Source organism: Chelonoidis abingdonii, chromosome 9 (assembly GCF_003597395.2).
Source record: "Chelonoidis abingdonii isolate Lonesome George chromosome 9, CheloAbing_2.0, whole genome shotgun sequence".
Taxonomy (NCBI): domain Eukaryota; kingdom Metazoa; phylum Chordata; order Testudines; family Testudinidae; genus Chelonoidis; species Chelonoidis abingdonii.
This window is the reverse complement of record NC_133777.1, coordinates 6168324-6189305: the sequence shown is the minus strand read 5'-3', so window position 1 is coordinate 6189305 and position 20982 is coordinate 6168324. Positions and strand designations below refer to the sequence as shown.

General features: G+C 53.9%; 1 protein-coding gene across 1 annotated transcript in view; it reads right to left on the bottom strand.

Annotated features, from left to right (window-relative positions):
• Positions 1–16784, bottom strand: part of GRAP (GRB2 related adaptor protein) — a 37167-nt gene extending 20383 nt beyond the window's left edge. Inside the window, exons 1-3 of the mRNA XM_032762741.2 lie at positions 16603–16784; positions 7852–7949; positions 2599–2721 (exon numbers count right to left, since the gene is read on the bottom strand). Coding sequence (XP_032618632.1) covers positions 2599–2721; positions 7852–7949; positions 16603–16680 — 299 coding nt within the window. The 5' untranslated portion in view covers positions 16681–16784. The remainder of the gene's footprint in view (positions 1–2598; positions 2722–7851; positions 7950–16602) is intronic.
• Between the last annotated feature and the right edge of the window lie 4198 nt (positions 16785–20982).

Genomic DNA, 20982 nt, shown 5'->3' with positions numbered 1-20982 from the left:
CTCATGTGCCTGGGAGCCCAGTGAAAGCAGCAGCATTGCATGGGAGACCAGAGGGCTGGGTAGCACCTGAGATGAGTGCCCCTTTCTCCTGCCCACATTCCCAACCCAGAGCCCATCTTGGCTCATTTGGGAGCCACGAAGACCATGTTGCTGAGCGGCTCCGTGCATTAGGGTGAACAGGAGAGATTGCAAACCCGGGGAACAAAAATCACCAGGGTGGGAAATCCAGCTAGGGGAATCACACACCAATACTCTGTGGGAGGCATAATACGGAGACACTGAAATAGACCCAGAATGGGGGGGTGTTTGCTTTCTCTGTCATGTCCCCCACTGGCAGAGGCATCTGCCTGCAGATCCCGTTAGTCTGCCCCAGCGCATGGCCTGATACCTACAGTGGCACCAATCCCCACTTCCATGCAGGTGGGAATGAAACCGCCCACCCTGAACCCGCTCCGCTGGCACCATATGCAGCGGCCTGGCTGCTCAGCTCACCCCGGGCACAGTACCCAAGGGCTCCAGACTCTGCACTGGCTCCCAGCTGTCCTGACAGGCAAAGCCTCCTAGGGGATTGACTCTCGCTCCCCCCATGCCAGTGACTTTTCCCAGGTGGCTACGCTCCACTGAGACAAAGCAATGAGGAGGCTCCCGTGTGTGGGAACCTCCCCGGGAGCTGAGTTTAGACTCTGGAACTCACGGCCACGTGAGCTAAGGATCACCACAGGTGTCTGTTCAGAGCTAAATGCAACCCCCCTCTTTTCCTTCACATGCATCTGCAATTGCATAGACACACAGCCAGCCCCACTGAACCATACACAAACCAAGCTGCTTCTCCTACAGACCGGGCAGCCACAAACAGCTGGGATCCCTGGACCCCCATCCCTGGGTGGGGGTGCGGGGATCCTGGACCCTCTACATGGTGTGTGTTAATCCCATCACCTCAGTTTCTGGGGCACTGGCATCCCCTCCTGCCCCATACACGGGCTCTGCCCTGCAGCCTTGCTTGCGCCTTCAGAAGATCACACCTACAGCTTAAAGCCAGGTGCAGGTACCCAGTCCAAAGTGCCTCAGTGCATTAGCCATCAGGTGCTTGATCAGCCACCCTCTGTGCCTCTCCAAGGGGGAGCAAACAACGTGCAGATGGGCACAGGAATGCGCCATCAGCTCAGCAGCAACCATAGCGGGCCAGCCCCTTGTTCTACGCCTGGCTCCTGTGAGCACGGCCTCTGTCTCTGCCCTGGAGCGCATCGCTTGACCGCTCTGTGCCACAGCTTCTCCACCGCACACCATGGCCATGACACTGCCTATCTCCCAGGAGGAGCTGGGAGGCCCAGTTCAGCCCTCTCCAGTGCTTGGCAGAAATCAAAATAATTAATGCTAAAGAAGGATGTTTGTCAAACATCAGTGAGCACAGTTAGTACAGACAGTTCATGGTGGCTAAGACCATAAATGGCTATTAGCCAGGATGGGTAAAGAATGGTGTCCCTAGCCTCTGTTCATCAGAGGATGGAGATGGACGGCAGGAGAGAGATCACTTCATCATTGCCTGTTAGGTTCCCTCCCTCTGGGGCACCTGGCATTGGCCACTGTCGGTAGACAGATACTGGGCTAGATGGACCTTTGGTCTGACCCGGTACAGCCATTCTTATGTTCTTATGACTACAGTCAGTATACCAGGCTCACTCAACCGCCACTGGGATGCAGCCACCTCTGGGGTAGGCTGCAGCAGCTGCTCGACGGTGCACAGCAACACTGCACAACCACTTAGCATAGGAAGCCACAAATAACACTGGGGCCAGGAGGGTGGAGTTTAAAGCCCTGGGGAGTCGGTGGGGGCAGGGAGTGTTTAAAAGGAGGAAAATAGCCTTGCCCAGCATACCGGAAAGCAAGTGTGACCTAAACGGCTGGAGCGTGCCGCCTTGAGAATATGTTGGCGTTGTGTGACCCTGCAGGGCTAAGCCTCAGGGCACAAGGCAGTGAAGTACAACGAGCGCTGTCCAGAAACAACGGAGGAAATGCGAGTGCAGAATTTCTGCTCTTTGGCTGGGTTGGCCTCTGTTCAAAAGTCAAGGCACTCGCTGCCAGTTCCAAGGAGCCCTGGGCAGGGAAAAAGCCTCTCCCTGCTCCCAGGGGAGCGAGGTTAGTGAGCGGCCTGTGTCAGGCAAACTCAGGCCGTAACCCGACGTGGTACAGGCGACACTACCTTGGCGACGCTAGACTGTGCAATGAGTTGGTGAAGCCAGGCAGACAAGACACCTTTAAATGCCAGTCTGGACGTAGCGGCAGGGGGAGCCAGCTACGCCTCCATAAGGGAGTCTGAGTGGGTGTCATTTACCCACTGAGGGGCTGGAAGTGAAGGATCTAGCGGGGAAATCAGCTCCTCGGAGGGTATATAACCAGATGTACATTGCCGCCAGCCTTTGATGGGTGGGACCATTGGCTCCCTTTAGTGTTCCCAGGTGCCAACTGCACCTGCTCACTGCTGCTCTATTCCATCAGCATTAAACACAGCGGCTTCATGTCCAACCAAGCAGGGCTCCTGCCAGGGGACTGGCTGTAGGCCTGAGCTGCGAGCATCAGAGAAAGGAACCAGCAACTTACTTGACAGAGATGGAGAATTCCCCTGGGGCGCTCTCGCTTTCGCGGATCAGGAAGGCTCCCAAGTGCTTGCGTTTCAAGAGGATTTCTTCAGCCAGATGCCTGGAGATCCTTCCCGCGTACCACCTGGAGGGGGTCACACAAAGAACTGGAGTTGAGCAGGAGATGGCGGGCCTGTGACCGCCCGCCTCCCCCGCAAACCATCAACAACACGGGCCAGACCCAGATGGGGCAGGAAGTTGTGAGATGATGCTGGGCATTAGGTTACATTAAAGAGAGGGCCTCTGGCTGGACTGTGCAGAAAGAGTTTAATGCCAGCTAGTTAGCCCTCCTGCATAGCCCAGGCCAGAGGTTCGTCCCCACTGACTCCCATATGGAGCCCAATAACCCGGGGAACGGAGGTATGTGACATGGTCATGCAGCAGCTCAGTGGCAGAGCTCAGATTAGCATCCAGGTCTCCTGAGTTGTTGTTCAGTGCTCTACCCACTAGACAAGGCTGCCCCTCGGAGTCCTAGAGCTCAGGCACCTGCCAGAACCTTGGCCACAAGCTGGTGTGGAGGCATTGCTCTAAAACGCAGCCCTCTGGAGACTCGAAGGGTCGAATGGGACATGGAGACTGAACAACCTTCTTTCACCCCAGAGAGGGTCTCTGACTCTGTTCACCTGTCCCTGAAACGCAGCCACCTCTGGGGTGGAACACAGCACTGTGTGGGAAGGGCAGTGCAGACGCGCGTGTCTGGTTAAAATGGTGGGGAAGACGTTAGAGCAGGGCGTGGGTAAAATGATCCCGATTTGTGCCCTTTTGCATGTAATCTATAATTACAGCCCCATGAGCAGCCTTTCCACCTCCGCGGCACCATCACAATTGCCTGCTGGTGCACGTGTGCTGATTTGTAGCATCCTGGCCAAAGCAGCGGCAGCTTCCCCGTTGCTATTTGTGCAGCACCCAGCCCCGCTCGGGCCATTGTTTATGTCTTTATCTTGTGGTTACCATGGCTTGAGGCCTGGCCAATGCTGGTGCCTGTCATCGCAGGGCTCGATGACCTGCAGGGCCATGATGCTGGCTTGTCTGGTGAGGAGGGGACTCAGGAAGAGGATGGACAATTAGACAGAAACAGCTTGGCTGTGTCATCTGGCTGCCCCTGGCAGGAGCACCCGGTGTGTCTTGGGTTGGATTCCACTTGGAGGGAGGAGACCGTGCGGAGGACAGCGAACGACCGAGCGCAGGACGACCGCAAAGGATGTTGCCGTCATGGGGATGACAGGGTGGAGTCAAACATCTTGCTCTGCACAGAGAGCAGTGGGGAAAATGCGTTGCCTCATGGGCCACTCGGCAGAAAAGACTCAAAGGGTATGTCCACGCTGCGCCCTAAACTCGGGTTCTGACTCTGGTGTGAGCCCAACCCCCACTTCCATCCACATGCAAATCAGTCTGATTTGGGTCCAAGCCCTGTTATTGTGCAGTGTGGACGCAGATCAAGCTGCAGGCCCAAGTCAGGTGTGCGCAGTGCGGTTAGCACGGCGGTGAGACCCGGGACCAGCAATTGTAGAGCCAGGTTTCCAGTGCAGTGTGGACACTCAAGCCCAGGCTTGGAAACAGTGAGCCCCACAAGCCTGGGTCCCCCGGTGGAAAGGCAGCGACCCCCCCCGCCCCACATTCTCCAACCAGGGTCCTGTTTCTCCTGCCGCTCACCCCCTTAGATCCTGCTTCCTGGTGTGTCAGGGAGGAGAGGGGGTGTCTGGGGATCGATCAAAGAAGAAGGAGAGAAGGGGGAGTTTGTAGCAGAGGAGGGGGGAGTCCCTTTGAGCCTCTGCCCCTAGCAGGGGGGTGCGAGGACTGTGCATGCTGAGGGGACGGATCTGTTGTCCCTGAAGCTCTAAAGAGCTGGGCTAAGCCATCCTGAAGGGACAGGCCGAGCTAGGGAGAGAACAGGGGCAGCTGGGGTGGGGAGGGCACCGGTGGGTGAGTGGCCCGGGTGGGGACCCTACTGAGCAGTGAGCAGGGAAGAGAAGGCATCCCTAGCTGGGAGACATGGTGGGGCAGTGTATGGGGAAGGGGCACCACCCTGTGCTATTAGCTTTAAATCCAAGCGTGGCTTGAGCCCTCACTGCAGAGACGCGACAGCCGCTGACAGCACCTGGGATGATGGCAGCCCCTGCGATTTTGACAGGCAAATGTGCTGCTCACCAGTTAGTTTCACTTCTCTTTCTGGTCTGTTTCACTCCCCGGGTCGGGAGCTAAAACTGTCCCTGAGGTGGGGCTGCAGACGCTGCGGAGTGGGTTAGATCTAGACAAAAGCCTTTGTCCCGCGAAATGAAAATAGCTTCCCGTCTAAGGGGACGTGGCTGTGGGGCCTCGGGTTTGCAAATCCTGTGTTTGCTCAGTTTTTTAACCAGTCCTAGAACGGGGCCTCGATCGGCCTGAGGACGTCCCTGCGACTCAAGCAATAGAGAGAGAATCAGGATGGAGAGAGCAAGAACCGACATAAGCCCACCCCTCCCAGGGCAGGCCAGGCTTCGGCTGGATCACTGGTGACCCACTGCCATTGGCTGGCCAGGCCCTTTCGATTTTATCGTGCCAGGCCGCAGCACTGACAGGTGATTGTGCCTGGCCTGGGCCTCATCACTGAAACCCACACGCAAAATCCCTATGCTCATCTTGGAATGTGGGGGAGGGGTGTGATGGAGGAGGACACGGTGACTTCGCGGAGGAGGGGAAGGCCTGGCTGCCTGCAGCTGTGCTGCCTGGCAAATCATCCTGCCATCTCAGCTGGTTACCCCCTGTCCGCTGCCCGGCCAGAGACCGGGAAACTCAGCCACAGAGGGAGGCAGGGCCAGGGGCTGATTGCTTCCTGCATGAAACTCCCCCATTGACCTCAGCATTGCCTGGGGCGGCCCCTACCAATGGGAGTTAGGCACCCCGTGAGGATCTGGGCCCCAGCTCAGAGAGGCAGTCAGTGTCTGAGCTGCTCGCAGGCCAATAGGCCGTGCCTCAGGAGAGACAGATGGAGTCTACTGGGAGACTCCCATGTTTCAGCAGGCGCCAGGGTGACACCAGTGCTAACGCTGAGCCTGCTGAGCAGCTCTGGGCTGGCGTTACTGAGAGGCACAGCGTCTTCTCTTTTCCCCTGGCTCAGCACACGACTCTCCCTCTCCTCCCCAGAGCACTGAGGAGTTGTGGCCCCTTGACCCCAGGATGCAAGGACAGAAGCGTGATCCAGCTTCCCTGCAGGGGCACAGTTGTTCGCTTTTCCCGATCCTGGTCCAGTCTGATCCTGGCTGCTAGACCCAGGCCAGGCCCGCATGGCGCCGCTGCCCAGCCCCACTTGGTGTCGTCTGAGAGCCAGAGAGAACCACAGGGTCCCATGAGTGGGGCAGGTCCCCCAGCCCCTGTTACTCCCCTCCCCCTTTATGTCCATCACAGCATAACCCCTGGCTCTGCCGCAGCATGGGAGATGGGCCAGGGAGTGGATTGGGTGCTCGGCTGCTGCTGGATCCTGGTGATTTTGCAAGGCTGTGATCGTGCTCCCGGCTGAGAGAGACGAGCTATGCAAGCCCGCTGTGCAGAAACACCGACAGCCTCAGCCACATCCTGTCACTCATCTCCCATGCTGAGCGCTGCGCCCTCTCCTTTCCTGTGGTGGCTGCTTTATCTGGGTGGCACATCCCCCAGGGTCGGCAGTGCAGGGGTGGGAGTGGTTCCCAGGGCCACTGTGCATGTTGGGGGAGCAGGCGGCCACCCCGTCTGGGCAGCATTGCACAGCAGTTTGGGGAGCACTCCTTCAGCACCTCGGTTCCTCTTGCCCCTTGTCACTCGTGAACATCCGTGCACATGAGTGCTGGTGGGCTGGGAAAATCCCAGGGCTCACAGCCAGATGGGGTATCAAGAAGAGCCTTCCCGATTTCTTTACAGCACAACAGACATCCAATCAGGGAGCGGAAATGACGCTGTGTGACTCAGGTGCCCAATCTCACGCCTCAGATGAGGACAAATCGATAGTGGAACAGTCCCCGAGGCCGACACGCACTGGGGTCAGTTGTTCATGGTGCAAGAGGGAGTCACTAGTACAGGTGTGAAAAGCAAAGCTGGGCACAAGCGACTTGCAAACAGAAAAAGGGGCTTAATGCTTCAGATTCGGCCGACTTGGCTAAACAGTTTAGAGGAAACATCCTCTGGGCCAGACCCCAACTGATCAGTGCTCACACCTGGGCAGTGGAGGGTAAAGGTGCCTCATGCCAGAATGCAAGGAGAGAAGTGTGATCCGGATCCCCCTTATCCCCGCAGGGGCACAGAGATGTTTGCTTTTCCCGATCCTGGTCCTGCCCTGATCCCAGCAACTGCCAGCAGCTTAATTAGCCCCAGGCACAAATTAGAGTAGCCCCAAGGTTGCTGTAGTTTGCACCAGTAGAGAAGAGCTCCCAAGGAGCTGCTCTATTGGCCAGAATTGCCAGAGTGCACTGTGCTCCAGTCCTGCCCCAGCCCGTTCCTTACACAGTGGGAGCTAGAAGCAGCTGCATATAGTTGGCGACGGCAGCCCTGGGCCAGCTGAGAATTAACCTGTACTGGGGTAACCCCAACTAGCCTCTTGGAGCAGCTTTCACCCCTCTTTGTGGTGCTGGAGCAGTGCGAAGGGCCGTGGATCTCTGGGCTAGTAGGAAGGTGGTGTAAGATGTGGTCGCGTTAGTGGGCGTTGTGTGCCATTGGCGAACGAGTGGTACCTGCCGTTCTGCCAGCGTCTTGGGAAGAGAAACCTCTGCCAGGGGATGGGTTCTGGAATCTTTGTGCCAAAAGTGGCACATCGCGTGACGGGTGACTTTTAAAAGGACAGCCCCCCAGAAAGAATACTTCACCTTAGCGTAATGTGTTTTCCAAACACAGATCACAAAATGCTTGATGAACGAGAGTGTCATTAGCTCTGGGTTAACATTGGGGGCAGGGAAGCTGAAGCACAGAGACATAAGTGACTGGCTTGGTCTGTGCCTCAATTTCCCCTTTTGTGAAATGGGGTTCATGAGTTACTTTACAGGCTTGGCGAGTCACAGCTGCCAATATGTTTTGAGACCCTCTGAAGGAAGAGCACTTGCACAGAAGTACCAAGTCCTATTGCTTGTTATTTCAGGTGGGGAATATGGTCTCTTCATTTTGCACTCAACTGCTACCTTCTAAAGCGGGGTTGGTTGCCTGGTGGCCCAGGGTGGGCCTGCTTTGAACCCTCCAAGGCCTGTGTGAGGTGGAAGCTCAGGAAGATACTTACGGGTGTGGCTTGACTTTAATGTAATTCTTTGGGATGAATCCTTCTGAGCCGTACAGCTCGGCTTTATACCAGTTCTGGTCATCTTCCATATTCAGGATCTAAGGACATAAGGGAAGAGAATGAATGTCCTTTTGAAATGTTGATCTCACTCTGAGCTATTCCAAACAAAGAAAATGACTGCGACCTCTCAGTGCTGTCAGCTCCAGGAATCGAATGGGGCAGGATTGGAGCTGGCCCACAATGGAATATTTTTTTATAGGAAAAAATGAGGTTTTGTGGAAAACAATATTTTTTGTTTCTTGCAACAATAATTTGATGAGGTTGTTTGTTGGCTGTGCCTGTCTTAAAACAGACTTGATCCAAGTTCTGCGGCTGAAGTCCCCTGGACTTCGGCACGTTCCGAATCCAGATCCAAATTTTGTTAATCATGTCAGTTGCTAGGTCTATGGCTGATGAACTCAAACAGCAATTTCTGTGCTGCTGCAAAGGCAGATACAAGCAGGAGGGAAGATTATGGGCAGCTGTGAGCGTTGATTTGGGATTTCTAGGAAGCCTGTGCAAATTGCATACCCAGCCCTTTAAAATCCCCCCTGTCTTGTTGGAAGGGAGTATCCTTTTTTCTTTCTTTATAGGAACTCAGAGTTATTCAATGGAGTGCCTCCTGCAGGCAGGAAAACCCTTGGAGGACAAGTGGAATTTTTAAAGGGCCTAGACATTAGGTGTGGCCCTGGGGTTACAGGTTGCCAGTGCAGCAAAGTTTGGATACTCCTGCAAGAGACTGGCACAGGTGCCCATGGGGTACAGCTGTTCTATGCCAACACCTCACGTGACAGACAATACCTTACATGGGCATCTAAAGAAGGATAAATAGATCCATAGATGGACAGAGAGATGTGGAGTTAATCTGGGCATCTCTATTTTACCCAAAAGGAAATGTCCCCATATAAATAGAAGGGCCGCTGCCCAGTTCAGCTTTCACAATATTTTCCAGTACTCCTACGCAATGGGGAGCTCTGTTCGGTGCAGCTGTGCAAACAGGATTTGAAACCGTTCACATCACACTGGGTATGACCCTGCTGCTGCTCAGATCGGCTTGACCCTGGGTGCCAGGTTTGTATAGTTTTTGGTGGCACCCAGAACAGGTCCAAGCAGAGATGGGGGCAAATGCCCTGGGCCCCACACTTTGGGGGCCCCTGTGCTTCAGGGGGACACGAGGTCCGGGGCGGCTTGGGAGGTTAGCGGGGAGCCTGGCGCCGACGGTAGCCAGTGACCTGGCCCCAGCCCGTTCCAGTCCGCCCTGCCGGCTCCCAGTGTTGCTCTGTGAGGGGGCGGAAGCCAAAAAGAGGCGGGACAGGGGCTTGGGGAAGGGGGTAAGGGGGCAGGGAGGGGGTGGAGCAGGGGGTGGGCTAGGGGTGGGGTAGCTCGCTGCCCCCCGCTAATCCTCCAGGCTACCCTGGACCTTGCGTCCCCTTGAAGCGCGGGGCCTCATTGGTCTGTCCTATGGATGGGATGACTCTGAAAATCTAAGCCCAAACATTGGTGGAGCCGGACCCACGTTCCTGAATATTGGTGGAGCCTGGGCCCCATGGGCCCATATAACTCGCTGCCTGTGGGCTTGCCATAGCTTCAAGGCCATGGGGAAGACAACAGCTGTGAACCCGGAGCTGTGCTCGTGACAACGCCGGGGAGGGGAGTGCTGGCTGGAGCCAAGCCCTGAGCGGCCAGGCACTGTGCAAATGTCGCGTACATGGCTACCCCAAGGCACTAGCTCTGGGCTCCCTTCCCACCCCTGGACCTCTGCTGATGAACCTCAGCCTCCACTTGCAGCCCCCTGCCATTGCACTCCTGGGTTCCCTCCCCACGCATGCAGCTCCTGACCCGCTGCCCCTTTGCTATCCCCATACAGAGCTCTGCAGCTGCCCCACCCACAGCCCCCTGCTAGCTGAGACATGGCTCCTCCCATGGGTCAGGCTGAGCTGTAGCAGCCTGAGTGGTGGTTTTGGTACTGATGGCGACCTGCGTTTGCACCCGTGACTGGCACCATGTCTGCATGCCGGACTCGAGAGGCGAATGGGCATTTTAAACAGCAATGTGCTGAACAAACACAGACCCCCAACCCTGCCGGCAGTGCTCAGACCCAGGGCTCCAGACACGCTTCTGAGCAAGGCAAAGGGGTTAGGACCTGGGGGGAGCCTTGTACAACCAAGGCTGTGCCTGAGCAAATGGACCAGGCCGGCCCCCTGTGGGTGGGATGAGGAGCTGAGATCTGGCCCATTCTTCCAGCTGGGGGCACCTGGCTTACGACCTAGGCAGCCTGCTCAGCCCCCCCTTACTCTCTAGTCACCCCTTCTGGTTGATGTGAGGAGCGGCATTAACGAGTCGCCCCAGCTCCCTCTGACAGTTCTGGGGTCTGAGCGAGTCCCTCCGGGAAGCGGGTTCGCGACCATGGAGACACAGACCTGCAATGGGTCAGGGGGGTACGAGTCCAGCCCACTGCCATGGTAGCAAACTCACCCACCTCAAGCCTTTAAAAATCACGTGTCGCGCCCCTTCCTCCCCCGACAAATCCTGAGACTGGCCTTAACACCGTGAGATTTTAAACATCCTGCACCTGGGGCTCTTTGCCTGCTGGTGTTTGTGCTCTTAGCACTCATGTTTTCAACCTTTTCTCAGCAGCCACGAGGGCTAGACATATACTGGGTTTGTTCTTTCAAACACAAGCTGAGATTCTCACACGCTCCCCTGACTCTGGGAGCTGAGGCTTTAAGAAAACCACCATGTATCGCGAGACTTGTGATCCAGGCACAAGACTTGGCGATGCTGAGGAGGACACTTTCCTGTGGCATGTTTTCTATTGCTGTTTCCTGCCTCTTCGTAACTGGGAATTCCCCTATGGCCCTCAGGAGCCGATTCAGGAGACTTGCTGACCGTGGGAATCACAGAATCAGAGAGATGTCAGGCTGGAAGGGACCTTGAGAGGTCATCAAGTCCAGCCCCCTATGCTGAGGCAGGACCAAGCAAACCTGTTCTTAAAACCCACCAGTGATTCTACAACCTCCGTTGGAAACCTATTCCAGAGCTTGAAAGTTAGAAAGTTTCTCCTACTAACCTAAGTCCCCTTTGTGGCAGATTAAGCCCAATCCTTCTTATCCTATCGTCAGTGGACATATTCCCGTCCTCTTTAACTGCCCTTAACATATTTGAAGACTGTTATCAGCCCCGCCAGTCTGCTTTTCTCCAGCTGAAACATGCCCAGATTTTTTTTAACTTTTTCCCAGAGATCAGGTTTTGCGAGGGGTGACTGTCTTCTCCTGGGAAGGGGTGGCCCTCTACGCCTGACACCAGCGGCCAGAAACATTGGGCTGAGTCTCAGCTGCATTGACAGAGCCCTGGTGGATTCTGGGACAGGGAACTGCTTTAGCAATGGCGGAGGAATCCCCTTCTGTCTGGCTGAATGCGTTTTTTCGTGTCTGGATCCATGGGCGGGGCAGGAGGGGAATTTCCACTCTAGACTCTGATTCATGCATCCCTTCCAAGAACAAGGCATCGTGCTCGAGTCCAGAGCTACCAGGGGCGGAGCCTATTTCACTGCCATGGGGCTTTCAAAGAAATCGCATCAATGGGGAAATTCCACCCTTCTCATCAGGGCTACGGGGCCAGGTGGCTCGCTCGTTGCTGAAGCTGGGGAGCTCTCCAGGCAGGGGCTGCAGCAGGCTCAGCCCTTTTGCACACTTCCTCATGAATTTAGCACTCGTGCACATGAGACGCTTGTGACAGCACTGGCTTGAACCAAACATTACGCTTTCCAATGGCTCTGCCAATACCCCAGCCCCTGCCGTCCCGACCCTGGGCTGCTGGTGCCTCTCAGTCCTGATCTGGCATGAACTGGCTGGTATGGTGATGAGCTCTCCTGGCATTAGCAATGGTGATGGTTTGGGGGCTTTGTACAAATGGGGTCGAGGCTGGGACCCATCGGCCTCCTGTTCCCGTCTGACCTCCTCCAGCATTTGAACCTGAGTCTCTAGAAGGGAAAGGCTGGTGCAGTCACACACCAGCCTTCCTGCAGCCATTCCTGCCCCCTCCCAACAGCCTGAGCCCCAATCACTGGGCTCGTAGCAGGCTTAATTTCCTTGGGACCCTCTTCCCTTCTGTCAGGATTGTATCAACCCACCCACACAGGAAAGACCTGGATGGGAATTGGTGTCTGAAGTTATTCCCCAACCAGTCAGAGGGGCCACTGCGGAGCAGAATCCCCTGCTCCCCTCAGGGCTCCAGGGTTGCATAGCAGGGGAAGTAGCTGTTTGTAGCAAAGCAACGCAAAGCTCTTGCCTTGCACGAAGGGGCAGAGTCCTGTCACAGCCCAGCAGGTGAACAAGGACACCGCTCCCCACCCTGAAACCAGACCAGGTTGCGTCTTTCCAACCCGGCGAGGGTTTGACTGAGCAACGTGTATCTGCAAAAGCCAGCGCTGCCTGCAAAGTGGGCACCTGCCTCTCTGGCAGTGTCCAGGCCCCTCTGCTGTCCTTTCATGGCCCGGTCCAATGAGAGCCGAATCACATCTTAAATGCCTGCTAGCAAACGAGCTGGCTGGCTAATGGCTCGGCCACCAGGTCAGACACCCAATTCGCTAGGGACCATGGATGGCCCTGAGCTGGGTGCTGAGCGTTGTGGGGGATGGAGGGTTATGTGGTTACTGCCAGGCGGTGCCCTGGGGACCTGGGTTTGAAGGGAGACACTGATGGAATTGCAGTTGGTACTACAACCTAGTCCCTCCCCGGACCAGCTGCAAGGTCCTTAGCGGGGTCTCTGCTCTCCAGAGATGCCCAGGGACAGCCGGGGTGGTAACAGGGCAGATCTGAGGGGCGTCAGCAGGGCTGGAACAGCAGGGGAGGTAGAGGAATGTGCCACAGCTGCGTGGCCCCGTGCCGACACACGTGAGCAGCCGTTAGTCTCGTAAGCAGCTCTGCGGGGCCACCCAGGTGAGCAAGGACTGCCAGATGCCCCTGGTGCTGGGGCTTGCAGTGAGTTCTCCAGGCGTTGCTTTGCAGTTCAGAGGCAGACAGACCCCAGGTGCGCAGGGAACGACTCCCAAACTGGTCTTCTCTGCTTAGCCCAAGGCAGGCTCTGTCCTCCCTCCCTGCCTTTGGGCCCCTGCCTCATGGCTGATGTGACTGAGGGGTCAGCCAGGAGAGCACCAGGCCTAGGGCTAGAGAAGACCTGTGACAGCCTAGCTGAGGCAGTGTCTGCTCCATGCCCTTGTTGCACAGCGGTTCCCAGATGACTTAGCAACAGCCGAACGCATGGAACCGGCGGGCGGTTGCTTTGTTTTTTCCTGTACTGACAGTCGGCGCTGGTGCTACCCTCCCAGCCATTTCCCACCTGCTCCCCCGCACAGAGACAGTCCCTTGGCTGCGTGGCTCTATCCATAAATGACTCTGGAGAACGCTGGACGAGGAACAGGCAAAGCACCCGGCCTGACACCAAACGACACTGGTACAAGGGGTTTCCTTCCCACACGAGGGTTTGTGCTGCAGGCACGTACTCAGAGACCTTGGTTCTATTCCTGCCTCTCTGCAGCCTGGATGACCTTGGGTCAAACACTGCCTGCTGCTGCTTCCTCCTTAGTGAAATGGGGATAATGCCCCCAAAGGCTAAATCCAGGCTGGGCCTGGTAAAAGAGAGTCTACACAGACAGGATTAGGATCGGGCAGGTGGGGAACCGCCCCATGGAGAGAAGCAACTTGCCCAACATCACCCAGGAAACATGGAGCCTTGCTAGGATTTGAATCTGGGCCTCCTGAGTCCCCTTCTACTGCCTGATCCACCCGCCCATCTCTCAGAGGGCAGTGACGCTGTCACTGCAAACTGCTGCTGTTAATCTGCTCATCCACACAGGGCACACAGAGAGGCTATTGCATGGTACGAGTGCTGCCCGGTTTTTATTGCCACAGGTCTGAGATGGTGGCATTGCTCACAAGGGGGCGGAGCAGTGATCTAGTTTTGCAGGTTATCCTGAGCAAGAGGCAGTTATTTTCGTCAGCACCCTACCCCTTTCTATTCGATCTGTGCTGCTCTTGGAAAATCCTGGGGAACAAACCAAACACCCAACCCGATGGACTGTGGGTGCAAAATTACATCTGCAAAAAAGGGGGCTAAGCTGAAAATCTATCTATCTATCTATCTATCTATCTATCTATCTATCTATCCCCATTCGTATCTAGCTCTCTAGCTGTGTTTATATCTCACTCATCACCATGATAGCTACCTCTATAAACTCAGACCAGACCAGCTCTGCCATGTCTCCAGAGACATTATGTGATGTAGGCCGTGCAAATGTTGTTACGGCCATGATTTCGGCATGCTGGCATGATTCAGGAGCGATCAAGCTCGGAGTGGGCCCCATTATTTATCACAAAATAATTTGTCATTTGCAAATGGTACTTTAACAGAACTAGTGTCAACTCTCGCATACAAAGTGCCTGGAAATATCACCACGGTATATGGAGAATTTTGCAAGCACAAGCCTGGGGAAGAAAGACTTTTGGCTGCTCCTACAAACTTCCTTCTTAAACAGTAAGTCAGAGTTCTACTGAGATCAAAATGTTGGGGCCATGTATTAATTCAGATCTAAAGCACAGGAGTAAATAAGTGTTCAGGTGAATCAAACATCTCTTAAGAGATTTACTGCTCCTGTTTGTATACCAAGTATGTCTAGCGGCCCCAACTGAGATCACAGAAATCAGAGATGTCGGGCTGGAAGGGACCTTAAGAGCTCATCCAGTCCAACTCCCTGCACTGAGTCAGGACCAGGTAAACCCAGACCATCCCTGGCAGGTGTTTGTCCAACCTGTGCTTAAAAAGCTCCAGTGACGGGGATTCCACGACCTCCCTACATAACTGATTCCAGAGCTCAGCTCTCCTTAGCAAGTTTCTGCTGATATCCATCCTTGATCTCCCTTGTGGTGAACAGAGCTGATTCCTTCTTGTCCTGTCCTCAGCGCACACAGAGAACCCTTGATCACCAGCCCCTTTATGATAAAGACTATCAGCCCCCCTGCCTTCTCTTCTCTAGACTCATGCCCAATGCATTCAAGCTTTTCTTTCCAATTTGTCCACATCTTTCCTAAAGTGTGGCACTTGGAATTGGACAGCATAGTCTGGCTGCAGTTCCACTAGTGCCAAGCAGAGCTGAACAATTACAGCCTGTGTCTGACTTACAATGCTGCTGGCCATACACCCCAAAACATTTGCCTTTTTTGCCACAGCATCACAGTGTTAACTCATGTTCAATCTGGGATTCCTTATAACCCCAGGTTCGTTTGAGCAGTACTACGACCTAGCCAGCGAGTCCCAGTTTCCAGCAGCGCATTTGATGTGTCCTTCCTAAGTGTAGTCCTTTGCACTTGTCTCTATTGACTCTCATCTTGCTGAATTGAGGTCAGCTCTCCAATTGATCAAGATCGTTTTGAATTCGAATCCTGTCCTCCAAAGTGCTTGCAACCCCTCCCAGCTTGGTGTCATCCACCAATTTCAGAATTGTCCATTCTAGTCCATCCCCCAAGTCATTAATGAAAATATTGAATGGTACCAGGCCCAGGACAGACCCCTGTGGGACCCCACTTGGCACATCCTCCCAGTTTGACAGTGAACTACTCATAACTACTCACTGGTTTCTCAACAGCTGCACACCCACCTTACAGTCATTTCACCTAGATCCCATTCCCCTAGTTTGCTGTTTGCGACTGCAGGCCCACACGCAAGAGACGGTTTCTGCCCAGAAGAGTTCACAGTAAAAATGAAGGGTGGGAGAAGGGAACTGAGGACCAGAGAGATAGGTTGGTTTGCTCCTGGTTACAGGGGGACCCTGCCACAGAGCTTGCAACCGAACCCACATCTACAGGGTCCTACTCCCACGTCTAGACTGCAAGCCCATCCTCTGTCTCATTATATCCGAAGGAGCTCAGCTGTGTCGCATGACGCCCATTCTAAGCTCATCTGCTCTTTGCAGTCAGCCCACTGCCAGGCCAGGTCTCTTTACAGATGTCCTGGAGATCCCCCTCAACCCACAGACACCCCCCTGAATGCTACACGGGCAGGCTACGGGCTGGGGCTGCTCCCCTGGAGCAGCATTGGGCCCCATCTGTGGAGGACTGAGCTGCTCCAAGGGCCAGATCCTCTCCCCAGTAAAGTCCCCAGGGAGTTTGGCCATGGACATCCGTGCAGCTAGGATCGGTAGTGGCAAGCAATGCCTCCTAGTCCTCCCAGCCCTTCAGGATGGTTGGGTGCCAGGCCATGGAAGGAACAAGCCAGTCCACACTACAGATGCTAGTAGCTTGGGCTGGACACTGCTTTTGTGCCCTGCAGTGTCCTCAGTCAGGGCTTACCCGTTTCTCTGGGCCACTGCATCTCAGGCACAGTTTAACCCCCCACCCAGCACGACCTCTCCCTGCTGGTGCAGCCAGTCTCAGGTGCTTTCTAGCTCTCTCCTTGGGCTTGATCCAATCCCAGCTTCTGGATCAGTGCATTTCAGAGGCATCCTAGAGCCTCATCTGCCCCCAGATCTCCCCACTCCCTAGCTCTCCCCTGCACCAGGATCCTCCAGCAAGAGGTGCTGGACTCCTACAAGTGCTCGGAATGGGTATGCTGCACTTAGGCCATCTGTCTGAGCTCCCAGGGGCAGGTGGCTGTGCCTGGGGGAGCCTGTCTCCCTTGCTGGGGCTCCCTCGATAAGAAAACAGGGGGCAGAGGTACCTTCAGTGTGTCTCCCTTGCGAAAGGGCAGCTCATCCTTCTCCGTTGCCTGGAAGCTGTACAAAGCCACAGACTCCATCCTGCGCCAGAGCAACCGGTCCCCCTTCGTTCCCTGGCTCGGCAGGGCTCCTGGCAGCCGTCCCCTGTCTCTCACCCGCTGTACCTGCCCTCGCTGCAGGTTTGAGGCTGGAGAGCGAGGATGCAGCTGCGGAAGGGAGGGGCCAAGTTGGCCCTGAAAGACCTGGGGGCTGTTCCGAGTGATGCTCAGGAAGAGGCGATGAAGCCCTTGGCTTCCTGTTTCTCGGCTCGGGCTTGCAGGCAGGCATTGCTGCTTTGATTTTTTGTTTTCTTTTGTTTGTTAGTTGAGTGAGAGATTCTTCCTGGTGAGAAATCAGGCAGGAAGCCACTTGGCTGTCATTGGGCAGACCAGGAAGGGATCCTGGCCTCTGGCGGGAAGAGGAGAAGTTACATGGAAACCGATGCCCCTGAAGATAAGGAGATGGGGAAAAGGTTCTGGGTAGAAGAGAATGGGGCTGGGAGTCAGGACTCCTGGGTCCCTTTCCTGACTCTCCTGCTGCCTCAGAGTCTGACTTAAAGCCCATTGAATTCAAGGGAAAGGCACAGTCTAATGTGATTGGGCACTGAAGCAGCTCAGTATGCAGCTACCTGAGGGCCAGCCATTTGGCTGATCTGTGCCTCAGTTTACCGTTCTGTAAAATCGGGTGATAGCAATGAGCTACAGTCCCTTGAAGGAGGGTGGCTGCAAGTTTGTAAAGTGCTTTGAGATCCTCAGATGAAAGCTCTTCGAGATGGGCCGGGTGTTACCAACAATGGGCCCCGTCCCAGGGAGGCTGGGGCTTTAAGGGGAGATGGGCCCCACTCGGCTCCCCTGGTGGATAAATCAGGTCAATGGCTCAATCAGGGAGAGGCCTGGGTAGAGGGATTGCAGCGCGAGCGCAAGGCTCCTGCAGGAAAGATCCTGAGACACTGGGAGAGTTGCTCCAAGTAGGCATGGCTGGGAGTGGCCTGCTAAAGCAAGGGATTGATTTAAACTTTGTACACTGGGGATTTTGACTTTTCTTTCAGCCCAGACCCTAAGGATAGGTGTTGGGAACAGAGCAAAACCTGGGTTTGAAGTTGATCGAGGAACCCTGAAGAGAAGGAAACCTATAGCGGGTTGCTGCAGAGCCACCCCTGGCCATGAGAGGACGCTGTTGGAAGCGGTGACCCATTTACAGACCAATGCAAAGCACATTCAAGACAAGGGAAAGATTTAATGTTCTGAGAACATAAGCGTTCAGCATCTTCTAGAAGAGAACTTGTTGGAGGCAGAACAAAACATCAATGTCACACATACTGCGATGCGAAGAATGTTAGAAATGCAGACATTAGTTTCCAGGGTTTTTTTTTTCATTTCAATGTGTAGCCCTAAGTTTGCATTCACAAAGTTTTTTACATTCTATTTCCTTAGTTTATTTAACGTCTATTGCCTTGTGAAAAAAGGCCATGAGGTGACATAGGAAACAATAAAAGGTTATTATTCCTGATAACAATAATAAGTTACGGCAGCATCTGGAGGACTCAAACTTCTGTACCCGGAAAGATAATGGAAAAAATAATGAAGCAATCAATTTGCAAACACCTAGAAGATAATAAGGTGATAAAGAACAGTCAGCATGGATTTGTCAAGAACGGACCTGATAGCTTTCATTGACAGGGTAACAAGCCTTGTAGATGGGGGGGTAGCGGTAGATGTGGTATATCTTGACTTTAGTAAGGTTTTTGATACTGTTTCTCACGACCTTCTCATAAATAAACTAGGGAAATACAAGCTAGATGGAGATACTATAAGGTGGGTGCAAAATCGTTGGAAGAGATACTATAAGGTTGGAAAACCATTCCCAGTGAGTAGTTATCAGTGGTTCACAGTCAGGCTGGAAGGGCATAACAAGTGGGGTCCTGCAGGGATCAGTTCTGGGCCGGTTCTGTTCAATATCTTCATCAAAGATTTAGATAATGGCACAGAGAGTACACTTACAAAGTTTGTGGATGATACCAAGCTGGGAGGGATTGCAAGTGCTTTGGAGGACAGGATTAAAATTCAAAATGATCTGGACAAACTGAAAAAATGGTCTGAAGTAAATAGGATGAAATTAAATAAGGACAAATGCAAAGTACTTTACTCCACTTAGGAAGGAACAATCAGTTGCACACATACAGAATGGGAAATGATTGCCTAGGAAGGAGCACTGCGGAAAGGGATCTGGGGGGTCATAGTGGATCACAAGCTAAATATGTGTCAACAGTATAACCTTGCTGCAAAAACAGCAAACATCATTCTGGGCTCTATTAGCAGGAGTGTTGTAAGCAAAACACGAGAAGTCATTCTTCTGCTCTACTCTGCGCTGATTAGGCCTCAACTGGAGTATTGTGTTCAGTTCTGGGCGCCACATTTCAGGAAAGATGTGGAAAAATTGGAGAAAGTCCAGAGAAGAGCAACACATATGATTAAAGGTCTAGAAAACATGACTTAGGAGGGAAGATTGAAAAAACTGGGTTGGTTTAGTCTAGAGAGAAGAAGACTGAGAGGGGGCATGATAACAGTTTTCAAGTACGTAAATATTCTTCTTAACCTTTAGGACAAGAAGCAATGGCCTTAAATTGCAGCAAGGGAGGTTTAGGTTGGACATTAGGAAAAACTTCCTAACTGTCAGGGTGGTTAAGCACTGGAATAAATTGCCTAGGGAGGTTATGGAATCTCCATCGCTGGAGATTTTTAAGAGCAGGTTAGACAAACACCTGTCAGGGATGGTCTATATAATACTTAGTCCTGCCATGAGTGCAGGGGACTGGACTAGATGACCTCTTGATGTCTCTTCCAATCCTATGATTTTATGATTCTATGAGATCAGGTCTAGGGGAGTCAGCTTATCAAGGTTTTCCCAGGATTGTCCCTTTTTCCAGGCAGCTGAGACTGTAAGGGTGCTCAGTACACACTGTCAGCTGCCCAGTTTTGGGGCTCAGGATCATTTTGGATGTCCCAGAGTTTTGGACATCAGAGGTGGCTTGGGAGCCCTAGTCGTGCATTAGGCGCTATACACACACACATGTAATCCGGCGGAGCCTGCTTCCACTGAACTCAGTGGCAGAACTCTCATTGACGTCAATGGGGCAGGATCAGGCCCATTGTGAGACATAGCCTCTGGCCCAAAGAATTTACAATCTATACAATTGAAACAAAGTGTGGGGAAATGTTATGAGCTCAGCGTGCCAGGGGGTGACACGACCGCAGAGGATATGGGAAATGAGCCCCAATATTAAGAGGCCTGCAAATCCAATAGAGCGACCTTGCTGTGAGAAAGGAGCGAGTCATTCACAGCCAGCCATTTATTTTGGGAGTTTTTGTTCTTTCTCTCTGCTGGTGGATGGGGCAGGGCAGATGGTGGTTTCCTCCCATTTAGCCAATTTCTATTTGGATTTTTCACCTTGAGAAGCAGCTGTGAATGTTTGTCATTTGATCTCTCTTGGCTTGCTCGTGATTGGCTAGACAAACCACATGGTACTTTTTTCTGTTCCCTGATTGGATGAGGGTAACTATATTTGCCCAGCAGAAAAATTCATGCCCAGTGAACCCAGAAGAGGGCAGCAGGAGCAATGTCAGGGTCTTGGGAAATGCTGTCTATGCCCTGTCCTCCTGCACAGGATGTGTGGGGAGCTGGGCCCCGAGCTGAAGCCTGGGCAAGTTGCAGGGGATCGGCTGAGACTCCCCTGAGTGGGTGCACAGAGTTTGGGGGAGAAGAGGGTCACTGGGGTGCTGCTGGCCAAAGAGACCCTCAGCTTTGCTGTCAGGGAGGGAAAAACAATATTTACCTCTTGTTTTCCCCGTCTGGCACCATCTCAGGAAGCACTTCCTGCAAACAGTGGGAAAATTCACTCAGGGCCAGAAGAAAAGGGAAGCAAGGGGGATCAGCGAGGCATTGGGCCAGACGACGATGGCGTCTCCTGGGACAGAGGATGTGACTTGAAGAATGATGAGTCAGGGTGAAAGGTAAATACGTTGCATGCTCCAGCCCCTGCCCTCTGGGCCTCAGAGAATCAGACTGTGCATTTCCCTGGCTCCTGCTGCCTGAGGAACTCAGAGCCTGGTCACCAGATGCCCTGAGGTTTAGGGCAGGGTTACAATTCCCATTTTGCAGATAGGGAAACAGAGGCACTGAGTGACTTGCCCAAGGCTTCAGAGAGAACCAGGGGCCGAGCTCGGGCTTTTCTGCTCCCCGCCCCTGTGCCGAATCATGCCCACTCTTCTATGCTTTCTCGTCTGGCTGCTGCTCATGTCACCCCTGGCATCACCCCAGCAATGGGCAGCCCTGGGCTGGAATCG